Source organism: Perca flavescens, chromosome 5 (genome assembly GCF_004354835.1).
Source record: "Perca flavescens isolate YP-PL-M2 chromosome 5, PFLA_1.0, whole genome shotgun sequence".
Classification (NCBI taxonomy): Eukaryota; Metazoa; Chordata; class Actinopteri; order Perciformes; family Percidae; genus Perca; species Perca flavescens.
Genome location: NC_041335.1, coordinates 28,650,832 through 28,675,946, shown reverse-complemented (window position 1 = coordinate 28,675,946; position 25,115 = coordinate 28,650,832). Strand labels below are relative to the sequence as shown.

Here is a 25,115-nt window from a genome sequence, read left to right as displayed (position 1 = left end):
ACATCGCTCTGACAGAGACCAAGCAAACTAAAACACTGACAGCTGCCGTCTGATGTATTAAACAGTCGAGTATAAATGTTTTACTGTCCAACAACCATATTAAGTTATTACCATGGTTCATCATTCAGGCCATCAAGCAGATACTTTCATCTCAGTGTTTCTCTCTGATGTTAAAGTCGAGACAGATAACATCTGCTCCAGGATCCATATTATCCCTGACCCGCTCTTTCTTTTTAGGCTCGCTGTCATTTACTGCTCTGCCTATGCTTCAAAACTACCACTTAACCCGCAAGGCTGTGAGCCCAAAAGCTGTTCTCGCTTCCAATCTGATCGCTTTAATACTTGGATTAGAGAGTTTAAGGTTTGAGTTATGGTTTCATTTTGACTGAATTGAGAAAATAAATTCTTATTCAATTTGATGCTGGGGTAAGTACATAGACAGACCTGCTGGTGCACACGTGACAGATAAGAGAAGGAGGCAGGGGACATGATAATACTAAACATTTTAAACCACTGATTGCTTACATAAAAAGATAACTATATTGTGTTTTTTTGTACAAAAAGATTTCATTCAGTTTTATAAAAACTGACATGTCTTAACTCTTGTGTACATGTCCAGAATGTACATGTACAATGCAGTTCAGTTAAGCATACATTGGTCGCTCCAAAATATACAAACGACAAAACATTCACACATTTAGAATTAGAAACATCTATATCACAGCGGTAAAAGAAAATTACGACAATGGAGCAATGGAGATATATCCATACTATAGTCCTAATAGAGAAAAAAGGGAAGTAAGAAGTTTTCTTTATGTCCTCTGCATCTAAGTAAGTGCACTGCAGTGGGAGACTTTGTATCATCCCTATTCAGGGTAGTCATCTGACAAACTATGACAAAATGATGCATGTAATGCCCATTTATGGCTGACTTTTCTTTTGTCAACAACAGCCATTCAATGTATTGTAATTGCCTGTACTGCCTTTCTAATCATTTATATTCAGTTAGTCAATGGTCATCCTGAATTGGATTCAGACTGCATGCTGACTGAGGCCCAATCCCAATGTCCCCCCCTAAACCCTAAGTCCTGAACCCTGAATTGACACCACCTACGTAAGTGCTTTAGCGAGAGGCTGCAAGGGCTCAAAATGGTATAAATAGGAATGGGACAACACTTTGCGACATAACATGTTATCTTTATGATGCCAAAACATTGTTACGTACAATTGTGGGTTTGGGACTTTTTATTTTATGTTTTTGACTTTCTCCACGGCTAAGGCACTTAAGGAACCAACTGCCTGAATTGAATGTCTTCCAGGCTCTTGCCTCACAGAGTGGACGAGGGGTAATCATCAAATAATCAATTTCCTCATTTTTGTCAACACAGCATCATTAAGTAGTTGCTCCTTCCATGTCTGTTTACCCAGGTTTTGTTTTTGTTTTTTTTACCGCTCTGGCTTCCCCTGGTAAACCTGTATTTAATGTCACAATGCTATGCATTGTTGGTAATTGCCTCAGGCAAAGTCTGCAGAAATGCGGACTTACAGGAAGTTTGTTGCCTCAGGTCCTGCTGTTACAAAAAGAGCAAACAGTGACTAATACTAATTTAACTTCAATTAAAATGCCGGCCATAACTCACTAGACAACTCATTGTGTGTCTCAATGTGATCAAGTAACAAAGGATCTTGCAACACCTTCAGTTCAGAAGAATTGACAGACAGAACAGTGCGTTTGGATGTTTTTGAATCCAGTCCATCAGTGGCAAACATCCAAAAGTTGGATGCCAAGAATATTTCATTACTAATCTGCACAACTCTTTTCGGATTGTGGGCTGACAGAGCATTTTAACACTTGAAGAATGAATGTGTTGTCTTTCTGAGCCAAGCTATCCGTTAAATACAAAACTCTTTAATGAAACCCAAAAATGTCTCTCTAAACTACAAATTATCACTAGGTGGTGGAGATTACGGATGTTGAGCACAGGTAATGGCAGGAAACAATGGTGCCTGAAGAAATCGCATTAGACTGAAGAGTTTTTAGAATCAGTACTCTTTTTTTGTTTTGGATCACACTCTCTACGGCTAGATCCTGAAAACAGAATGTCATGTGTTTTAAAGTAAGTTGTGCACGTTGTGCAAACATAGAATATGTTCTACAAAAAATGTCAAAGGTCATCTCATCTTATAGATTCACAATGAGAAGGTTTAAAACTGACAATGCAAAAACATCAGTCTAACACTGACCAAATCCCATTTGACTGACAAACAGAGATGCTTTCTTCCATCTACATGACAACACCTATCTTCCTTGTCTCCACTTCTGGATATTACCCTGAGCTATTGTCAGTAAAATAAAGTATGTTCCTTGTTCTTTGTTCTGTGAAAAAAAATGGGCAGGAATTCTGAACGGAGATGTCCGCGTTCCACACACACAGTCACATGTGACTGTGAAGATGTGAAGATGACAACATTATCGCCTTGTATATCCCTGAGCTATTAAAAAGTATATTCCTGACATCAAAATACTGAATAAAGATTAGCAAAGAACGAAGAACAGACATTTCACAGAATAGCTTCTTTGTTCCTTGTTTTGTTTATTAAAATGTGGATATTCTGAATTGAGATGTCTGCGTTTTACACACACACACACACACACACACACACACACACACACACACACACACACACACACACACACACACACACACACACACACACACACACACACACACACACACACACACACACACACACACACACACACACAGTCAGACGGACCACAGTCAGACGGACCATAGTCAGCGAACAGGGTGAATTGAAGAAGACAACGTAATAGCCTTGTAGGTGTGATAGAATGGGTGGATAGCAGGAGACTTGAGGCAGAGGTACGGTGCAGACCAAACAGGTGTTTGTTTCACCAAAAGTTAAAACAAAATGAAAGACACGATCGCGACAAAACACAATGAGGACCTCGGCAGCATGTGGACCTGAGAGTAGCAGCGCTAGATGAAAACTGGCAGCCTGCAACTGACATGACCTTGAACCGTCCACAGCACAAGGGAAATCTGAAAACACATTTCTACTTCCATACTGTTATTAATCTCAATAAACTACATTATGTTACCTAGTACAGTCAAACATATAAAGAATCGACATCCACAAGACAGATTGTTTACTTTATCAATACACCTGTTTAACAGGCATAAACGTGTAAAATAGCTCGGTCTGTCCCTCATCCACGCTACTATGAAAATTGTTACAAACAAGCTAAAACGAAAGCTGTCGGTATGTACTCTTTTTTTTTTTCTTAGTTTGCAATGAATCTTGAAATTTGGCGAATTATTGTAAATGCAGCTGCTTGCTGCAGTGCCAGTGTGCCCCAACACATATGCTCTAGAAGCTACTAAATAGACATGTCACAGTCCGCCTTCCTGTCAACTTGTCACTCTTCTGTCCCTGGTACCAAACCCCTGGTCTCGCTTCTCATCTGGTCAACGGCTCCCCCACATCCATTTTCTCCTTCTCATTTTCTGTCTCTCAAAGAGGCTCGCTCCATTTTTCAATTCTTGTTTCACTTTTCTTTCTGCCTTGGGTGTCTTGCTGTCTCCTCTGCACCTTGCTTATCTTTCAATCCACAACTCACACACACACACGATTCCCATCCCCACTGAGAGTACTGTGCCTCCCCTGGCCGATGACAGCGCACTGTCACCCACCCATATCCCAGTGGGAGACACTGACAAGTTAAAAAGGAGATAACAAGATAAGGAAGGAGAGAAAATGAGTTATTTTTACTTGTGTGCTGTTATCATCCGACCATCTCAACAGGTGATCAGCAGATGTCGTCATGATGAAACATCAAACGATGACCTGAACAAAACCTATGGGCAAGCACGCACACCTACACACATGGGTTGACAGACACGCCCCTCTCTGTGTCCATGAAACACGTGTCTTAACAAACATGCTGTTATATTTAGAAGTGACGTCTGTAATCGCAGCACAGCAATGTCTTGTGGTTTCTTGGATGATCTGTAGGTACAGTGGTCGAGGTTTACTCAAGGTCTGTGTGTAGCTCTTCTGACAACCAAACATAACATTTGGATAAGGCAATACATCTTCAGTCAGTTTCAGGAATTACATGATACTGTATGTTATTGCCTTCTTTTGTACACAACAAAGTGGAAGGTGAATCATATGAAACTAAATATTCAAGTATACAGTTTAAAGTTTAGAACATGCAAAGTTTTGTACTTAACAAAGGAGAATGCTGTGCAATGACAATACATTCCTTTTAGATTTAGTTTGGCATTGGCTTTACTACACTGCCTCAGGAAAGAAAAAGAAAAAAGGTAGCAGACTGCCAGCTTTAATTCAGCTTGGCACCGCAGACTTCTGAAAGCAAGACAACCTGCTTTGGATGAAACTGCTCAAAGGGCTCACAGTAATTCTCTTTTGTAATCATTATTCTAGGCACCTTTATTTCATTTTCCACCAACTTTATTAAAGCAGCGAAGAGAAGTGGCTGCCAGAGATATTATTCCACAGTTCCATTTGCATAAAACGCAACAGTGTGCTTTTCTGCATATTTCTGAAGTATGCAGATGGAATCGCGCAAGTAATTTACTCTCCTAGATGGACAGAAGTATTAATTAGACAGAGCTTGACTGCTTTTCACTATCACAGCATCAGTGTTGACAAATGCCATGCGGATAGTGAACAACTAAAAGCTAGTTAGCTAGGCAGAAAAGCTGTGCAATATGCATGACTGCCTTTTTGAAATCCTCTTGATATGTCAGAATGTAAAGGAAATATGTTATTCGAAGGATCACTGCTCTCCTGTGCTCTCAGTTATTTTTCAAATGGAACTTTTACTTGAAGGTGTCACTGTAATTAGCGTCTCTGCAAGTGTGGGGGAAGTGGATGTGGAGGGAGTGGGTGGATGAATGTCAGTTTTTTTTTATTATTGCTTGCATATTGAGAACTGAAAATCTCATCTTAAAAAAAAATGACTAAACCATCTAGGAAAGTTTAAAAAACAAAAACAAAGCGTTGATCTCACCTTATGGGTTTCGTAAAACCTCTCTGCCCACATAGCATTTAGCAGTATTCCCTTGATTCCCTTTGACAGAGCTGATGACAAAGTCAAACCTTCACAGATCATTTGCGAGAAAAAACAAGTTATCATCTACAAACATCATGACCCTGGATAAATTAAATTTTAGATTGCACTTTCACTCACCACAGAATAGAAACAATAGACCCAGAGAAAACTGAATGGCAAATCACCATACATTATCAGCAGGTAATAAGCATGACACAAATGACAATTTAATCACTACAATATGTTAAGAGGAAATGCCTAAATCATACTATGAAAAAAAAACTTTGTGGTTCCTGTTTACTCAGTAAGGAAGACCCGGGGGATTAAAGACTCAAATGCCACCTAAAATGCGACACAAATATGCAGTGATTTCCATCTGTGAGAAATGCACCGTGATGTACAATCCTAGACTAGATCAAAAGACAACTCTACTATTCATATCTTTGCTGATTTCTCTTAACACTTGACAAGTCAACCACCTCCCTCGTCTTCTGTCTTTCTGTAATGTGTATTCTTTGAGTTTCTTTTTCCTTTAACTTTTCATATACAGAGGAGAAAAACATATCTGAATAGCTGCTTTAACAACTGTGGAGTTGACAGTCCCCACCTTCGCTCGCACGCCTTCACGACAGCCGTGTTCAAAACCAAAATCGGGAATCCTCTCCCTTCACTCTACATTCATTTTCTCTTTTCCCTCACTGAACATCTACAAATCATTCAGGGATAGGATAAAGGCATGCATACAGGGAGATGAATGGTTTAATTTAGATTCAAATTGCATAAAGTGGGCTAATCTGAATAGCTGACAAAAGCTCTATGACGGAGAAGTGATAACCTGCAGGCTGCTTCCTTATTGCAGGAGATGGGAGTGAAGTGCTCGGGCTGGTTTACAGGTCTAATTGCATGACTCAGTGTGGGGTGTGAAAGACTGACATGGGAGGAAAAAATACTGTGGGATTTAACACTTAATGAGTGTTACTTTGCATAAAAGTCGTTTTTTTTTCTTATTTTTCTTTTTTTACTTTTAAAATACTGCTTTTAATTGATAAACTGCTTTTTATAGTTTTTCCTCACCTGTGTCTGTCAGATTTGTCTTTGTCTGGAGCAATTTATTTTCTTCTGAATTTCTTCTGCATTCACTGGTTTGGTTTTTGTGTATGTATATGTGTTACATATACTAGTTATTCTCTACAGCTTTTCCCTTAGTAGTCAAAGTTTCCTGTTTTTCTGGCTCACTCTCTATGCATCTCTTTGACCTGTCCTTCACTGTTTATTTTTGTGTCTCTTCAAATGGGATTAACATAGGGAGGGGGCTTGAGGTGAATTTGAGTCAAAAAACGTACTCCTTCTCTGAGTCATAACTTGGTCAAGTCTTAACACAGACATGAAACACATATTAATATCATTCAGTGTGATTTACACTTCCCAGGGATATCATTATCGCCTATGTCCATGGCAAATAAAGGTCCGTAAATCTGCAAAAAAAATCATCCCATTTTAGCTCAGTCAACAGAGCCAATTCATTCCATCACTCCAGTCAGAAAATAACCCTCAAACGTCAACTTTCAAATTCACACCGAAGGTCTCTATGGTTCTCAGATGGTTGAACAGGTTTCATGTCTTTAGGCTGCATGAATATTCTTTGAAAACCGGTAATTTTTGCAAAAATGATGGTGAGTTGCCAATTACTGTACAATGAATTATTGTTACTTATACTAACACCACAGCTATAATTCCATCAACTGTAATAATGGTGCTACAGTATCTGTTTATTACATAAAAGCTAGTTTTGGCAATGTCTCACTTTCTGTTGGTCTCAACAAATTCTAGATGGATTGCCATGACATTTTGGTACAGACGTAGGTGATGTTCAGAGGATGAATCCAATGACTTTGGTGATCTCCTGACTTTTTCTCTAACATGTTGGCATTTATGGATTTGAGTGAAATATCTCACCAAACTAATGACATTCCCATCTGCCTCCACTATACATTACTTTGAGCTAATTAGTAAATGTTAGCATAATAACATGCTAAACTAAGATGGTGAACATTATATCTGCTTAACATTTGCATGTTTCAATTTGTGAGTATGTTAGCATGCTGACATTAGCATTTAGTTCAAAGCACCCAAAGCACCACTGTGCCTGCGAACAGCCTTGCAGAGCAGCTGCCAGCATGGCTGTCTAATAATAAGTAAAACTGACAGTAATGTATCAACACTGAATTAAAACCATTAAATCCATCATTAACTTTACTGTGTATTATATGATACTGTACATGACTTTTCATTTGAAATTAACTGCCTATTCTTTTTCTTTGAGTTTTGGTATGTAATCTTCTGTCACTCTATGATCCTTCTCATCCTGTCAGCAGACAGTTTGTTTTATTTCTGGCCAGATGCCTGTGGCTTTGTTGTCAGCTTATGAGCATGATACCCAGCATTACACACTGTATCGTGATCACTTAATCCAATAATTGTATTGCTACAGTACACTACACTTACTGCAGTTTAGGGTGCTGTCACACCTGCTAGAGTTTGTGCATATGGATTTACGAGTAGTATGTGCACAGTTTGGCTTAAATTAGAGATTTCTGCAGTGAGGGTATCCATCCATTGTCATCCGCTTATCCGGGGTCGGGTCCAGGGGCAGCAGCTCCAGCAGGGGACACCAAACTTCCCTGACTGGGGGATCCTGAGGCATACCCAGGCCAGGGTGGAGATATAATCCCTCCACCTAGTCCTGGGTCTTCCCCGAAGCCTTCTCCAAGCTGGATGTGCCCGGATAACCTCCCTACTGCGGGTAGTCAAAACAAATTTACCTCCAAGATTTTCATACACAATACAAAAAGAAATCCACCATGGAATAATGGAAAAATGTGTGTTCAGTAAGTTCCAGGGGTTATTTTGCAATGATGTGATACTGTATTTGACTTTTCTTGGTGCACATTTCTCGCTTTCTCTCCGCTTGCTTTGTCCACCACAGTGACTTTCATACCCCTCCAAGAGCTAGTGTGAACTTGTATTCAGCTGTGGGGTGTACAGTGTACATGTGTAGGAGGAGAGAATAATTGCGGTTGCATTGTATTATGGTCTGTGTACAGTATATGGACTATTGTAGGTGAAGAAATTGCTATCTCTCCTGTATGAAGCCTTTGCACCTTGATTCTGACGGAAACTAAAGAAAAGCCAAATGTTTTGAATCACGAAAAGATCATTGAAGAAATACTTTACATTGTTTTAGTGTTAATTCCAGAGATTCAACAAAGCGGAAGAGGACTCAAAAAATGCCCCAGAAATTCTAAATTTTTTCAAGCATCTAGTAATACATACTGTTGTAGACAAAGAGTCTACAGCCGTGATAGATGTTCTGTGAGCTTTGAGCTAAATGCTAATTCATCTTCTGGGGACCATGAACGTCTGCACCAAATGTCCTGGCAACTCATCTCACTATTCAGTCTGGACCAAAATGCTGAACCGACTGACCAACCAACATTGCCGCTAGCATGGCTAAAGAAATTGCTGAATCTCACTTTTAGTGTTATTGCGTAGATTTAGAGAATTTAGATTTATTTTGAGTACATTTTCACATTTAACGACAGAAACACATTGTCAGACATTTTTTACTACGTTTTTACCTGTACCAAAAACTCTGCACTTGTGCACATTGCACACTCCTGATCTGTCAATCTTATTGTTTCCCTCAGAGCCAAGAAGAAGACCAAGCCCTTGAACCTTAAGATCCACAGCAGCGTGGGCAGCTGTGAGAATCTGCCCACGCAGCGCTCACCCCTCCACACCGAACGATCTCTGCGATCCTTCTTCTTTCCCTCCTTCATCCCTTCCACACCTCCTGTCCATGCTGAAACACCCTCTGCAAGTAAGTGAACTCATCTTTTTTTAATCATCTTGCGCTAGTTTTTATGAAATTAGATTTTTCTTTAATGCTTTTCATATATTTCTTTCATATTCTAATGCAGTTTGACATCTGCTTATTTAGTTCTCAGGCAATGTCTCATTTAGTCAAACACTGTAGTGCACTCTGGGGTTGAAAACTGCACTAAGGTTAATTTTTAACCCAAAATGAGTCTTTGCTATTTTTATTATAGCTTAAAAGACACATTTTTCTTACCTTTGCAACACTTTACCAAACCGACCTCTCCATATAAAAAAGAAGAAGAGAGCACTCACACCCACAATAATTTCACCACCATAAATCTTTGGGTTAAGAGTATACTTAAGTACAGCTCTGTTGGAAAATGCAACAAATGAACAATCAGGTTGTGCCATTATGTCTGAAGGTGGTGTGTTGCTGCACATTGGCAGCGTTATTGACTATGCATTAGGGGCAGACTGCGGAAGCCATTAAACAGAGGAGGAAATGGAGAGTAATGGAGGTTGTGTCAAGGAAGGGTTAGTGTTGTGAATAGTTGTAGACCTTAACTAAGGTATATGGGGCACAGCAGTGCATATTTGTTTATAGGGGCATGACATTGAATAATCCCACACTATATGCATGTGAGGACAGAAAAATAAAGATGTACTTCAATTATAAAATACAGCTGTTGAGATGACAAATACCACCGTTTTTGTTTTATTGTCTCATTTGCTAATATGTGCATGTGTGTTGAGAATAGCAGTACAATTATTTAATTTGGATTATATTCTTACTCAATAAACTACACTGCACTTGCTTGGAAAAGGGAACCCAGGCCTACATTTTCTCAAGTATATAACAAATTAGTTGTGTGTGACAAAGTCAAAAGTTCAAATCAGTCAATCATCAGTGTTCTCACCTGTCCAGACAAACCAAACGCATGCTGCCACCATTGTTGTTGAGACAGACGGTGCCTTCTCACGTTTAACTTGACATTTATATGAAAGTTATGTATTGCCTGCTTTGTCTTTAACCAAAGGCATAGTCACTCTTTTGGCTGCCTATTAAATGTCAACCCAATCTGTCATCACTGTAACAAAGCACAATGGAGAAGTGTTTAAACATTCAAGCCTCTTTGTTTATTGTTGTATGTGAGGTTGTGTAAAGCCTGCCAGTTCTTATTATAGAAATTATGTTGTAGCAGTAGTTAACCTTGATCCGTGTCTCAAACTATGCCAAGGGGGTCCTTGAATTTAAGGTTCATAAGCTACTGGTAGTTGGCCTGATGGTAGGTAAGCCTAGTTTGCAGCTTTAGCAACACGATGCATGGACAAACGTCAATGTAATCAACTAAACTAAAAAAGTCTTACTAAGTACTTGGTTATGGTTAGGTTTTAGGTTTATGCAGAAAAGGTCTGCACTGACTTGAAGTACAACACGGGATTACTTTATTAACATTTAACCAATACCACGGCAGTGTGGTACATTAATGTAAATAAGAACAAGTAAGTAAAGTTTACTTATATAACCCTTTTACAGATAAAAATCACTAAGTGCTTTACAATAAATTGGAATATGATAAATAAGACAAAACATAGGTACATAAAATCAGACAGCCATAAAAGCCCTTGTCTTACGTGTGACGCTGTATCAGGTCAGACATATAAGGACGAGCTTGACCGTGCAAGGCTCTAAAACTAAAGACCAGAATTTAAAAGAATTAAAGAATAAATAATTTAAAAAAAACATAAAAAGATTTACAATAATCTAAATGAGACAAGATCAAAGCATTGATGATCATTTCCAATTCAACCTTCGACACCAAAGTTAGTAGTTTTGATATGTTCCTCAGTTGAAAGAAGCAGTTTCTAATTAACTGTTTGGAGTGATGCTCCAAGGACATCGCAGTAGGGTTGGTACGGTTCATGAAAAAACATCCGAACCGCTCGGTTCGCTAGTCTCGGTTCGGCGCGTGTGTGTGCCGCACGGTTCGTCAGTACACTGCTAATGTGCACTAACCACTTACTGCCGTAGACACCTATGTTAAAACCTACTGGAAATGACGAGTGGGATGAGTTTGACGAACGCAACCCATGGCAGCTGATTGGACGATCGCGTCACATTGGTCTTGCTGCTCCCGAATTTCAAAACAGACTTTAGCGGCTCGTTCAGAATACGATCTCGTATTTTGCAAAAATAGTTTTTGAAAACATTTAAAGCGAGAAATAGGCCATGTAGTTGCTGAATCTGTCGATTTAAAAGATTTTCGTCAGATTTTGAGAGACACCGAGCCGACCGCTCCTCAAGTGGAGTGGGGTGCTGCTGCTGCTGCAGGTCACGTCATGTCACATGCAGAAATGTCAAGTGGGAGAGAGGCTGCCCGGAGTTGGAGGATGCGCCAGCGTCGTTTATAGTCTGGTGTGTGGTAACATTTTGGATTTCATGTTACCTATGATGAAATAAAACAAAATATAGTACTGCCACTGTGTGCATGTATTGTGCAACATGCATTCAATATGCTAATTTTAGCTATATATCATATGCTAAAGTATATTCTGGAGTGTTAAAGATTAAAAGAAAAAATAACAAGAACCGTACAGAACCGAAAACCATGACCCTAAAACCGTGATATGAACCAAACCGTGGGTTTTGTGAACCGTACCACCCCTACATCGCAGCATAAAAAACAACACCTAAATTCCTTAGGCTCACTTGGATAGACAAGCCTAAAGCACCAATATGCTGCTTAATCAGAGGGAGTATACTTTCAGGCGCAATAATTAGTGTTTCTGTCATCTGGGTTCAGCAGCACAAAGTTGTAACTTAACCACTGCTTGATGCTAGTCAAGCAGTTTATCAAGGACAACAGTTTATAGAGCTCAGTAACCTTTGGAGGAGCACTACAGCTGGATATCATCAGCATAAAAATGGAAAGATATGTCACTGAACTGGCTTATTATCTCTCCTAGAGGGAATATATACAAAAGGAACAGAATCCGTCCCAGAACAGAACCCTGAGGTACCCCACATGACAACCCTGTAGTGTCCGACATGATCTGGTTTACAAAAACACTGAAAGTTCTGCCAGAAAGGTAAGAAGTAAACCATTTTAAAACTGATCCAGACATTCCAACCAGATCGTCAAAGTCTGTTGATCATAATAATATGCTCAACGGAGTCAAAGGCAGATGCAAGGTCTAATAGGACCAAAACTGTGTGTTCCCCGGAGTCAGCTGACATCCTAATGTCACTAGAGACTTTAAGTAGCACTTTCCTCATGTGAAAAAACAATGGGCCTCATTCACCAATATCTTCCTAAGTTTTCTCTTAAATATGTTCTTAAGAAGGTTTCATGACGTGTTCTTAAACAGCAGATTTCGCACCTGTGTTCTTAGGATTGATGAATCCCACCTCTTAACTGAAAGCGCGTGCCAGTTGTTCCTAATTAGCATAAAACGCCCCAAAAATTCCCATATAAGGACATGACACTTCCTGTGCACCTCCTGGGAGACAGGTTGTTGGAGCTCGTCGGAGCCGCGGTGTAGGAAGTACTGAATCTCAGTACTTAAATGAAAGTACAAATAACCAGAGACATATTTACTTTAGTAAAAGTAGAAGGTGTCCACAACCACAAACAAGACCTGACTTTTAAGAAAAGTTCCTATCCTCACCATGAAACGGAAATATGTTGTTAGAATCGGAATGCGGTTGGTTTTATTCCTGGATGTATTTCATTTTCTTTAACCATGCAAATAAGCAAATAAAGTGTGTGAAGCAGCGCAAATGGAGAGATGTGAACAGGCCCAGCCAAATAAATAAGATATGAACGCGTCTTACGCAGCCTGGCGGAGGAGTAAACGACGCTGTGGAGAGAAATAGAGGGCAACTTTGATTTTAAAACGGGAATAATAAAAAAACAAACGTTTTCATTTTCACTTTTACCGGAGGCTGTATTACCGAGGGTCAGCGGCGCTGCGCCCGGGCTCTGCAGCACCGGAGCCGGCTTGGATCAGCGGTGCCCCATATATACAGTATCTACGGCAACCAAACTTCACTGGTGAGACAAACGTGTGACGGTCAGGAAGACGTTTTGGCAGGGGGGAAACTGATCAGAAAATGTAACGGAACATTGTAAAAATGTAGTGGAGTAGAAAGTATAGATAATTGCTGCAAAATGTAACAAAGTAAAAGTCAAAAGTAGGCTATGCACTATTGAGTCTACTTAAGTAAAGTACAGATACGTGAAAAATGTACTTAAGTACAGTTTTGAAGAATTTGTACTTTGTTACATTCTACCACTGCATTTCGGCCCCATAAATAGCGATCAATCACCAAATAATGCAGGATTTAATCAGTTTAATTGCTGATGTAAATTGCAGTGTTAGTGTCTTTTTTGAATAATATGATTTTTTATCAACAAATGATCAGAAATACATTACAGTACAATACTATCATTGTAAACGACTGTAGAATTAAATAAAATGCAGTAAGCAATCATTTGGAGCAAATTGTCATCACTCAAATGTTCGTAAGAGTGCTTTTCAGTGTTTGTAGATTTTGTTCTTAGCTAAGAACAAATCCAAGTTAAGAAAACATTAGTGAATGCCAGAATCTTCGTAAAAAAGTAAGAAGGGTTTAAGAACACATTTCTTTGTAAGAACGGTTGGTGAATGAGGCCCATTGTCTGTAAACCGAATTCTGGCATAATCCCGCTAATTGGGAAAACAATGGATGTATATGTCGTAGTGCAATTACAGATCAAGAAAATGCAAGATTTCATTCATTCGACTGTCAACTTGACACCTAAAGTATTACTATTAAAAAAACAGGGATATCAGGTTATAGATAGAAATAGAGAGGAAAGTCAAGTATCTGAACTATAAAAGACATATCTGATCATAAAGCTGTAAATAATGATCACAGGCCTGCAGTCATTCACAATGAAGCCATCTCCCATGTCTCCACCTGTACGTGTGTGGGAGTGCATGCTGACAACCCACCGAGCTGGAGCGTGCAAGTTAACAGTGTCTGCTCCAGGCTACAGCAGAGAGAGTACTTCTTACGTAGACACAGTTTTTAGGAGTTGGAGGAAGTACACATTTCTTTATTTATCCTGCTGCACTAGAAAGCATTATTAGACACGGTGGGCATCACAGCTTGGTTTGGAAACCTGCCTATATACCTAAAATCCAAGATAGTTGGTTGAAGGAGTCCTGCCGCTTTGTGCGCTCCTTCAGGCTTTCTGGGAGGAGTCGCTGAGCACACTCGCTCAGAAATTTAACCTGTGGCTTCTCCCCTTAATGTGAGCTACTCCCCCCAGGCATGCGTTTCAGTTTTCAACCTAACCTGTAGTTTTCAAATACAGGTTAGGTTGAACTAAAAATGTGATGTCGATTACAGTTGTAAATGGCGAGGGCGACTTGCAAGATTTCTGTTTGAGGATCGGCTTTTCTGCATTTTTCCTGTGTTCCTGCACTGTAACTGATCATCTTAGAAATAGTTCAAAAATCTGATCAATCTTAAATTTAAAGACACAGAGACCATTTTACATGCCTTCATCTCATCATGCCTAGATTATCGCAACAGTCTCTTTGCTTGAACTAAAAATCTATGAATTGACTTCAGATTGTACAGAACTCAGCTACCAGGCTTTTAACCAGAACCAATAGACGCAATCACATCACTCCTATTCTGGCCTCTTTACACTGGCTGCCAGTATGTTTTAGAATAGACTTTAACAGCAACACTGAGATTAAGAGTCATTTACCCTCGACACAATGACCGCGGGTTCGACTCCGACCTGTGGCCCTTTACTGAATGTCATTCCCCCTCTCTCCCCTTTCATGTCTTTAGCTGTCTTATAAAAATAAAGGCCTAAAAGGCCCCCCAAAAAAATCTAAAAAAAAGAAGAGACATTTACCCTGAGGGTATAAAGATTTATCTTTGTCGGTTTTCTGTTTCATTTACTGCACCTTTTTTTTTTAATGGTGTTGTAATTACCGTCTTTATTGTCATAGCTTAAGTATTTAACTTCAACTTGAAATCCTTCGATCCCTTGAAGCTAGAAGTTTTTAATTTTTTTGTAAATGTTAGCATTGTATTGTTTTGGAAAATGAAAATGAAAATAGAATGATGTATATTATGTGTGTATTAATGTGTATTTAGGTGTTAATCACAGAGTAAAGAAAAAATGTAATGTTTTCTTTTTCTGTGGAGCTCAGTTGGCCGAGGGGTTCTTAAGTTCTTAATTTAGGAATGGTGTGTGTGTGTGTGTGTGTGTGTGTGTTATGGTTTCAGTATTTTTGCTTGCTATTCTCCCTTGTGTTTAGTGTTGTCAAGTTTCTGTATTTAGTAGATTCCATGTCTTCTGTTAGTTGTTCCCATTTCCTGTTTTATTTTGATAGTCTGTTTTCTGTCATGTCTAGTTCTACTTCCTGTGTTTTCCCTCCTTTGTGATTGTCCTGCCCCGCCCTGATGTGCTTCACCTGTTGTCTCACCTGTTTATGATTTGCCTGTCACCTCATGTATTTAGCCTCTGTGTTCCCTTTGTCTCTTGTCAGATCGTCTTGTGTGCTTGCCCATGTCTGGTGTTTGTTCCTTTGTGTGTTCTGTTTGCTCCTGCCGTCAGTGTTCTATTTTGTATGTTTCCAGTCCTTGTACTGCCGCCCTTTGTTATATTAAATGCCTAAGTTTGACCACCTGTTGCCTGCCTGCCTCCTCTCTGCATTTGGGTCCGAATTCCCTGCTCCCCCATCACAGAGTGTGTGTGTGTGTGTGTGTGTGTGTGTGTGTGTGTGTGTGTGTGTGTGTGTGTGTGTGTGTGTGTGTGTGTGTGTGTGTGTGTGTGTGTGTGTGTTGGTCGAGTCCCAGTGCTGCGTGAGCTCAAACAGCCTGAGGTGCCAGAGGTGAGCTGTCTGTGGGAAATGTTCTTCTGTGGCCACCAGAACTTTTCAGAAACAATGACTTAACAAAACACCTGGAACAAAAGCAAAAACACTGAAAATGGAATATTTATTATTCAAGTTGACCATTAGGGTAAACAACCAAAAAACAATAGGATGCGCCTTGCTTGCAATAAGTGAAATGATTTTTTAAAACGTCTATTGCACATACATAAACATGAGCAGACTCAGCGTAAGAAAATGAGCATGAGAGTGGATATACCAGCAGTGGCCCATCTTTATTTATCGGCATCACTCTAATGTTCATATTCTGCAAACTTTTGTTCATGAATTTACATCAGAAGCCTTACTAAATCATTTCCGTTTTTGCCAACAAGTTGATTGTATTTTTATGTTATTTCTCCAGGTTAGAAGCCCTTCTTTCCCACTGTATTTCTGAACATAATGAAAGTAAATGCAGTGCACTAAACTAGAGGTTTCCAACCTTTTCAAGACGCAAACAGCCAGACAGCACTGGGATATTTAACTTACAACACCCAGATGCAACACATTGATTGCTCATAAACTTTCTGCACCTCCCTTGTCACTATCAAAATCTGTAAATAGATTTGTAGCACTCCAAAGACAGAAGAAAACACAGGAAAGTGAAGCGACAGTCAACAAGAGTGAGAGAGTGAGACAGTGAGAGAGAGAGAGAGAGAGAGAGAGAGAGAGAGAGAGAGAGAGAGCTGCAAACCAGTGTAAAGAGCTGTTTCTATGTGCCTCCCCGTGCTGATTTTGAGTGATTTCTGGAATGCTCTAAATGGTAACCATTGTAATAAACAAAGAGACAAACATCAAAGGGCCTTAACACCTTCTAGTGAGGTCAAAGGACAGAAACTCTTGGCATGCCATAGAAGGAAAGAACAGGTGTAATTCAAAACAGAAAAGGCATGTGCATTCCTTAAAAGACAAAGATAAACCTTATTTTCCTGTCAGGGTAAATTTTGGATAAGCCGTTTCTCAAACATCTTACATCTTGTGTGTGTGTCTGTGTGTGTGTGTGTGTGTGTGTGTATGTGTCTGTGTGTGTGTGTGTGTGTGTGTGTGTTTTAACGCTTGTGTGAGCATGCAGACATGCGTGTGTGCCCACTAAGCCAGGCTAAACATCCGTCCCAGGTCTATGTTTGGGATTATGATATCACTGCCATCTCATACGTCAAGGCCTTCCAGCCAACAGCATTTTCACTCATCTCTCTAGTTGTCTGAATCAAAAACGACAGAAGGCCCACAAGACTGGCTGAAGTGACCAAATGCTGTCTGCCCCAGATGAGTCAGTGCCCAGTCGAAGTTGAAACGTCAGCGCCTTCCTATAAGTTTGTTTGGCTTTCCACCTTGAGATAGTTGATTAGACTCCTTCTCAGTACAGTGAGGGCATATATAGCATCATCTTGTTTTAAGTGGCACACCTTAATGTGAGCTACTCCCCAGGCATGAATTTCAGTTTTCCCAAATGAGATGGGGACTCGAGTCTGAGACTCGGACTCAAGTCGCACTTAAGTCGCACAAACAGCTGACTTCCGACTTGACTCGGACTCGACCCAAAAGACTTCAGACTTGACTTGCGACTCGACCCAAAAGACTTCAGACTCGAGCTTCGAAACTCGTCGACAACATGTTTTCATGCAATTATTTCTTTTTAAATTTATTCATGTATTTCAATGTTCTTTTATTGGCGCATATACGTTGGGGAAACGTATGAAGAGCTGTATGTCCCCCGCCCTTTGCCATAATGTGCAACGTAACGCATGCGTTATGCCTTATGTGCGTGCACTCGCATATAAAAAAAAATACATTGACAATGGCGACACCAAGTCCTCCCAGAGTTAACTTGCCTTGCCTTTTGTCATTAGTTTTGTTTTCAATAACTTCGTAAACCATGGCAGTAAGCCAACAGCTATATGCAAGGTGTGTGGCACCAAGATAAATGATGCCAGATCAACAACGTCGGACTTCATCAGGCATCTCAAGACGCACCTTTTCTGTTTTTAATTACACCTGTTCTTTCCTTCTATTCCAAGAGTTTCTGTCCTTTGACCTCACTAGAAGGTGTTAAGGGCCTTTGATGTTTATCAGTTTGTCTCTTTGTTTATTACAATGGTTTCCATTTAGAGCATTCCAGAAATCACTCAAAATCAGCACGGGGAGGCACGTAGAAACAGCTCATTACGCTCTCTCTCTCTCACTGTCTCACTCTCGTTGACTGTCCCTTCACTTTCCTGTGTTTTCTTCTGTCTTTGGAGTGCTACAAATGTATTTACAGATTTTGATAGTGACAAGGGAGGTGCAGAAAGTTTATGAGCAATCCATCTGAGTGCTGTCTGGCTGTTTGTGTCTTGAAAAGATTAGAAACCTCTGGTTTAGTACCATAGACTGTATAATGTTAACGGACAAAGCATCCGGTTCGGCGAAGTGCTGCAAACTCATAGCGACACATAGCAGATCTCCACAAACCAATGGGTGACGTCACACATGCTCTGTCCATCAATATTATACATTCTATGTTTAGTACACTGCATTTACTTTCATTATGTTCAGAAATACAGTGGGAAAGAAGGGCTTCTAACCTGGAGAAATAACATAAAAATACAATCAACTTGTCGGCAAAAACGGAAATGATTTAGTAAGGCTTCTGATGTAAATTCATGAACAAAAGTTTGCAGACAATGAACATTAGAGTGATGCCGATAAATAAAGATGGGCCACTGCTGGTATATCCACTCTCATGCTCATTTTCTTGCGCTGAGTCTGCTCATGTTTATGTATGTGCAATAGACGTTTTAAAAAATCATTTCACTTATTGCAAGCAAGGCGCATCCTATTGATTTTTAGTTGTTTACCCTAATGGTCAACTTGAATAATAAATATTCCATTTTCAGTGTTTTTGCTTTTGCTCCAGGTGTTTTGTTAAGTCATTGTTTCTGAAAAGTTCTGGTGGCCACAGAAGAACATTTCCCACAGACAGCTCACCTCTGGCACCTCAGGCTGTTTGAGCTCACGCAGCACTGGGACTCGACCAACACACACACACACACACACACACACACACACACACACACACACACACACACACACACTGTGCCTGAGATGCAGAGAGAGAGAGAGAAAGAGAGTGTAGGAGTTTGTGAGTGTGTGCTTGTGGATATAAATGGCTTAAATGTTCTTCAATAGCTTTTCGCACAACTCACTCTGTTTATATCTACATGTGTTCTAATGACGTCACCCACTCACCCTAACCTCACATAAATGCTTTGCAGTTGCGTCACAGATCTCCTAGCAACCGAGTGTGGCACCACAATGGAAGTCCCTTTGAGAGTTGGCTAATAAATAATGGCTGCAAATAACGGCTAAAATTAAAACAGGGTGAGGAAAAAGAGCTACCTCAGAAGAATAGTTGAGGTTGGCGTCGATTCAGTATTTCAGCCCAGACGTACAGTTTTGTCATTCATTGTTTCATTGTTGTATATGTGTGTTAGGAGATGGATGTTGACATGTTGACTCATGCTTGGAGAGCCAGGCATATTCACCTTTTTTGTATTTTAGGCAAAATAGGAAAGATCTCACCTTGGTTTGCGTTTGTTTTGAACTGAGTTCACTGGCTACAAAACTCAGAAAGCTCTCCACACCACATATTTATAATATCCTGTTTACTTGTATTTAACCCTTGTGTTTTCCTTGGGTCAAATTTGACCAGTTTTCAAAGTCAGCAATATGGGTTTCTTACTACCAAATCGCCCCAAAATAACTTGGATGCATGTACGTTGTATGGAACCAATGCAACGTTCTTGGCAGGTAAAATTAATGATTACTTCCATTGCATTTTGGCAGTTTTTTTTCAATTTCAAAGCATTTGAAGAAAAAATGTTTAAGTCGTTTTAAAACAGCATCCTGACTAATCTTTGACTTAATTCTGTGATACACATCCTCTGATCTTAACTATTAGTCAAAATAATTCATAATTTCTGCTTTTTTTTTAACTCAAACATTCAACATCTGGTCGCAACAACAGAAAACCTATTTTCCAAGTAGTAAATGTTTTGCAGGACTCTCTTTCTGGCGCAGAGGTCTGACATCAAGTTCTCCTCTCACTCCAACTAATGAAACCATGCCGAGGAGGTCATAAACTCCAATCAATAAAGAGGTGGATTGGTCAATAGTTACTATGTTGGTTCCTAGAAAAGAACAGGTGTTAAAACAGTGTCACGAGTCAGAGGAGTCTTTGTAAACACTGCTGCTGCTGCATCTACTGTACATTGCTTTTGTGCAAAAGATCCTACTGAGCATTTAGTCAAGATCCTACTGGACATTTAGTCTCTGAAGAACACCAAGTCATCACATGACACCTCAGCTCATCTAAACAAACTGCTTTAATAGCCAAGTAGCCATCAGGGTAATGGAACAACATATGTTGGCAACATTCAACTTGCCACCAAAGCTTTCTGTGACAAGCTACAGAGCACAAATCAGATATGTTCATTCACATATTTCAACAGGCTGTTTGCTGTCGGAGATGGCACTGTTTGGTCATGATGCATTGAATGCTGCATGCCTTTTTGAGCATCCCATCTGTCGTCGCCACTGAAGCATCCTTCAAGTTCACTTATGGGATCTTTATCTAGCCGCTCTTTTATTTGATATGAGATAGAACAACACATGAAGGGTATTAGAAGTTGAGAAGGAAGCCCGTTATAATGAGATAGAAAATTTGTATATTTACTAAAACAATTAGCTGTTTGTCATCAGTATTGTCAAAGAGCTATGGACTTCTGATATGGCTGCCAGAGGGTGTGTTACGTCACCTGAAAGCCCTCCGTAGCATCAGATTGGCCTCACCACCAAAACCTGATGTCTGTCGGTACTCGTCGTCTGCGTGCCTCAAGCAATTAGAGTTCTTCAACTGGGGAAGTCACTGCTGAGCCATAAGGCCTCCAGGCATCATCTGTTCTCCCATCCCTCCTCCCTCTGTCATACTGGCACACTTTAACTGCCCGCTATCTATAAGGCCGTGTCGTGATACTTACTACGGTTTTCAGCACTGTGATTGCTGTTGTCAGTTTATTGTGTTTGTATGTGGGTTATTTGTAAATGTGTATGTTTATGTGTTCGTCAAAGGTGACAGCACAATATTCTGCAAAAAGGCTGATTAGTGTGTAGCTGTTGCCATAGCAACTGAGCAACCTTTTCTCACATTGAGATATAAAAAAATATTTTCAGCCTTCTCTTAGTTTGTTTCTTGCTGCCACTCCCAATAAAGACTTGATTAATTGTGTACTTTCATCTCGTGGTAACGCATTTAAAGCGCATGGATGAGAAACGTTGAGAATATGGTGAGCAACAGCCTGTAACATATCGCTCATGTAACACTCATGTGTTATAATGCAGCACATTGTGCAGCAAACGCCCACACATTTTTTTACAGTCCTGTTCACTTCTTCTGCTGCTCTGCACAGTACACTGTACACACCATTATTATTATCAGGATTATCTCCTGATGAGACCGTGCTAGTTATGCCGTTGATTGCATTCAACCATTTGATTGAAGCTTTTATCCAAACCGCCAAAGTGCTACATTCTGCCCATTGAGCTGTAGGACCTTGATGATTCTGATAATGGCAAGAGTAGGTGTGGGTGAGATGACTTGGTGACAGCACGGACAATGAGAATAATTATAATTTGTGTTTTTTTTCCTCCCTGTGTTGTAAGTATCTTGTGTTGTTTTAATTGCCACACGCTCCACTCTTTTCTTTTTTACCCGCAGTAGAAATTTTACCTCCATGGGGAGAAGCAGTGTTTAGCGCTCAGTCAATCACTTGGAGAGGCATCTCAGTCTAATGTCAAATAAACTATATTTGGCTCTAAATAGGCTCCTAAACTCAAGTTGTCTCTTTATCTCGGCACCCATACACACACACACACACACACACACACACACACACACACACACACACACACACACACACACACACACACCCTCTGTTTAACCCACACACAGACAGAAACATATATTTCTTCATCTTTCAGTCTATTCTAGTCACATTTCTCTATTTAGCCACAAAACACACACACACACACACACACACACACACACACACACACACACACACACACACACACACACACACACACACACATATCTTTGTTTCATGTGACCGGCTAGTGGAGGAGGGGTAAGGAAGGCCTCAGCTTAATTAGGCTGAGGCCAATCAGAGAAGATGGAGGAGGACACTGTTGTCTGGCGCCTTGGGGCTTCTCAGCTCCTGGAGGCTCATCTGTCACACACACACACACACACACACACACACACACACACACACACACACACACACACACACACACACAAATATGTGTATAAGTGTATATGTATATGTCATATAAGTGTTTTGATCAGTTCTGTGAAGGACACACCTGCAAAATAATATTGTGCACACATAAGCATTCATGCACATAGAAAGATTCAAAGATTCAAAATCCTTTATTAATCCCACAATGGGGAAATTCACACTGTTGCAACAGAAAGGGATAGCAGGAAAAGTAGAAGACATAGATAAACAAAGTAATTAATATAAGTAAAGAGAATAAATATTAAAATAGTAAAATGTATTTACAGTATTGCACAGACACTAAACACCCTAGTTTTTGGTAAATTGTTTGTGCATTTTGTGCATTGTGTTTGTCCTGTTTGTGTGACTTGACGTTGGTACCTGTGCGTGGGCATGTGCACTTTATTAACCATAATTCACACTTTTGGTTTTGTTTCAACAAATACTAAAAGGACAGACAACTTTAAAGGACAGACATAAAATACACAACACACAAACACAAAATTAAACAATAGAATCTTAAAACCAAACAATCAATATCAGTGCAAACCAAACCAAGGAATAAATATCCACATCAATACAACTAAATACAACAATAACAAATTAAAAGCTCAATTGCTAAAATTGTATACATTATATTACTTATAAATAAGCTTGATCTCTGACTTTTCCGCCAAAAGCCATTCTTCACGGAAGGCCCAAATTCCAGTCACTAAAAACATGCAAGGTTTCTGTCATTTCTCAAGGTCATGCTTCTATAAATGTGTTCCAATTTGACAAAAATCTACACTCCCCCGTTCTGAGGGATGGTAGGATCATCAAAGGCTGTTGCAGAAGACAGACAGCGACGCCAACAGCACACACACATGATGATAAACAGGCTTGACCACGCCGCTGACAAGTCCAATCATCTGCCAGTCGCCAACAAGCCGACAAGAAGCAGATGATGTCAGTTTCCCCTCTGTATTGAGTTATCAGGTTGATTGAGTGTAATTGAGCGATGCATCGGAGTGCGGAGAGAAGGCACCAGGCCTCTAGAGAGGCTGGAGAGGAAGAGGAAGGGTGTTTCAGGAACCAGGAAATGCTATACAGCACCGGGGCCATGAGATTAGCACTGTCAATGACTCGGAGCCTTGTAATCAATTCATAGGATTGAGCCCCTCACCAGATCAAAGATTTTCTCTTGTTTTATTCAATGAGACAAGTTAAAGCTGCAGTAGGAAGTTTATTTTTGACATCATTGGGCAAAAAAAATCATATTAACCTTTCAGCATATTGTTATTCAAGTGTTCTGAGAGAAAACTAGACTTCGGCACCTCCTCTGGGCTCTGTTTTCAGGCTTTAGAAAATCTAGCTGTCACGGGAGACTTTTGCCAATCACAGGTCATTTTAGAGAGAGAGAGAGCTCCTATTGGCTGTTCTGCAAATGCAGATGTGCGTGTATGTCCCTTCTGTAAAATTTCTGTTTACTGTAGCCAAAGGCTCAGGGCTTCAGCTAATTCAAGGCTAAGCTATTAAATAAGAGACTTTATTGTCATCCATCTATATACAGTACAGGAACGGAATTGTGTAAAAATGTAGTCCAGTTTATTGTCCAAGGAGCGGACATTTGCACTGAAAACTGTTGGGAGAGCTGGTCTGCTGGGGTTAGCCTTTAGCCTAGCACAAACACCAGCTTGTCGTGTCGTGTTTACGTTTCCTCTCACACGCCCTGGGGCTTCTCAGCATACATCCTCATAGAAACTGAACACACTGGTTTTTGGTAAATTGTTTGTGCGTGTCGTAAAGTTTCCATTGTGTGTCATGTTTGTCATGTTTGTGTGACTTGACATTGGTACCTAGGCGTGGGCATGTGCACTTTATTCATTTTAATTAACAGTTTTGTTTTTGTTTCACCTCCATGGACATTTTGTTGGCACCATATTAATGGCTCACGTGAATGCACTGTTTTTCTGTTAGGCAATCAGAATCCAGCACGGAAATTAGGGTTGTGCATCGTTTAGATGGAATCGTAATTTTTAAAACGATTCCAAGCAGGAATCGGTTCTCGATGCCCAACCCTAACCAAGTACAAATACTTTGTTACTGTACTTAAGTAGAATTATCACATATCTTATTTTACTTCGTTATTTATATCTCTGGAAACTTTTACTTTGACTCCACTACATCACCTAAATAAAATGTATATTTTCACTCCACTACATTTCCCCTAAGCAACTTGGTTACTCGTTACTACAAAATAACATCAGAAGAAATTTGTTTGAGTGCAAAAAAGCAGTTTGACAAATCATTGCTCCTAGTTTGCAAGTTAATGCACACTCCATTCCTGTTGCTGACATAATGCCTGTTTGTTGCCAAGTGCCAAAACGAAAGAAGATGAGAAGGAAGCATAACACAATGGGTAGCGTCATGCAAACACTGCAGCAGGCTCTGCTTTCTTCGAAAGGAAAAATCAGAATTGGAATCAGAATCGTTAACATCTAAACGATGCCCAACCCTATTGGTTATATTACAACACTACTCGGATTACAGTATGTCATCTCAAAGGACTTTACAAAGAGTACTTCTGTCTCTGGAGATCCATCTCTGCAAACAGTTTTCCTCTAAAGACTCCAATCACAAGTTTTTAAGAGTGTTCTGAGAGGAACATTGGCATCTTCAACAGTGAATCTTAGCGCCTTTTCCGTTTACTTTCAAACAAAAAGGCATAATGAAGAGCCTGTGAATATGAAAATTGACAAAGACCTCAAATTCATGATTTATTCTTTTGGGCAATATTGTGGGATTTCCAGCTGAAACCAACTTTTTCTCCACTGGAGCCTAATTGCAGAGAACTGATTCTGTCCTCTCATATGGAGATCAATCTCACACCT

At 39.9% G+C, this 25,115-nt stretch overlaps 1 protein-coding gene across 1 annotated transcript in view; it reads left to right on the top strand.

The window, feature by feature from the left end:
* Positions 1-25,115, top strand: part of ksr2 (kinase suppressor of ras 2) — a 97,441-nt gene that overhangs the window by 44,304 nt on the left and 28,022 nt on the right. Inside the window, exon 5 of the mRNA XM_028578477.1 lies at positions 8,812-8,984. Within this exon, the coding sequence (XP_028434278.1) occupies positions 8,812-8,984 (173 nt within the window). The remainder of the gene's footprint in view (positions 1-8,811; positions 8,985-25,115) is intronic.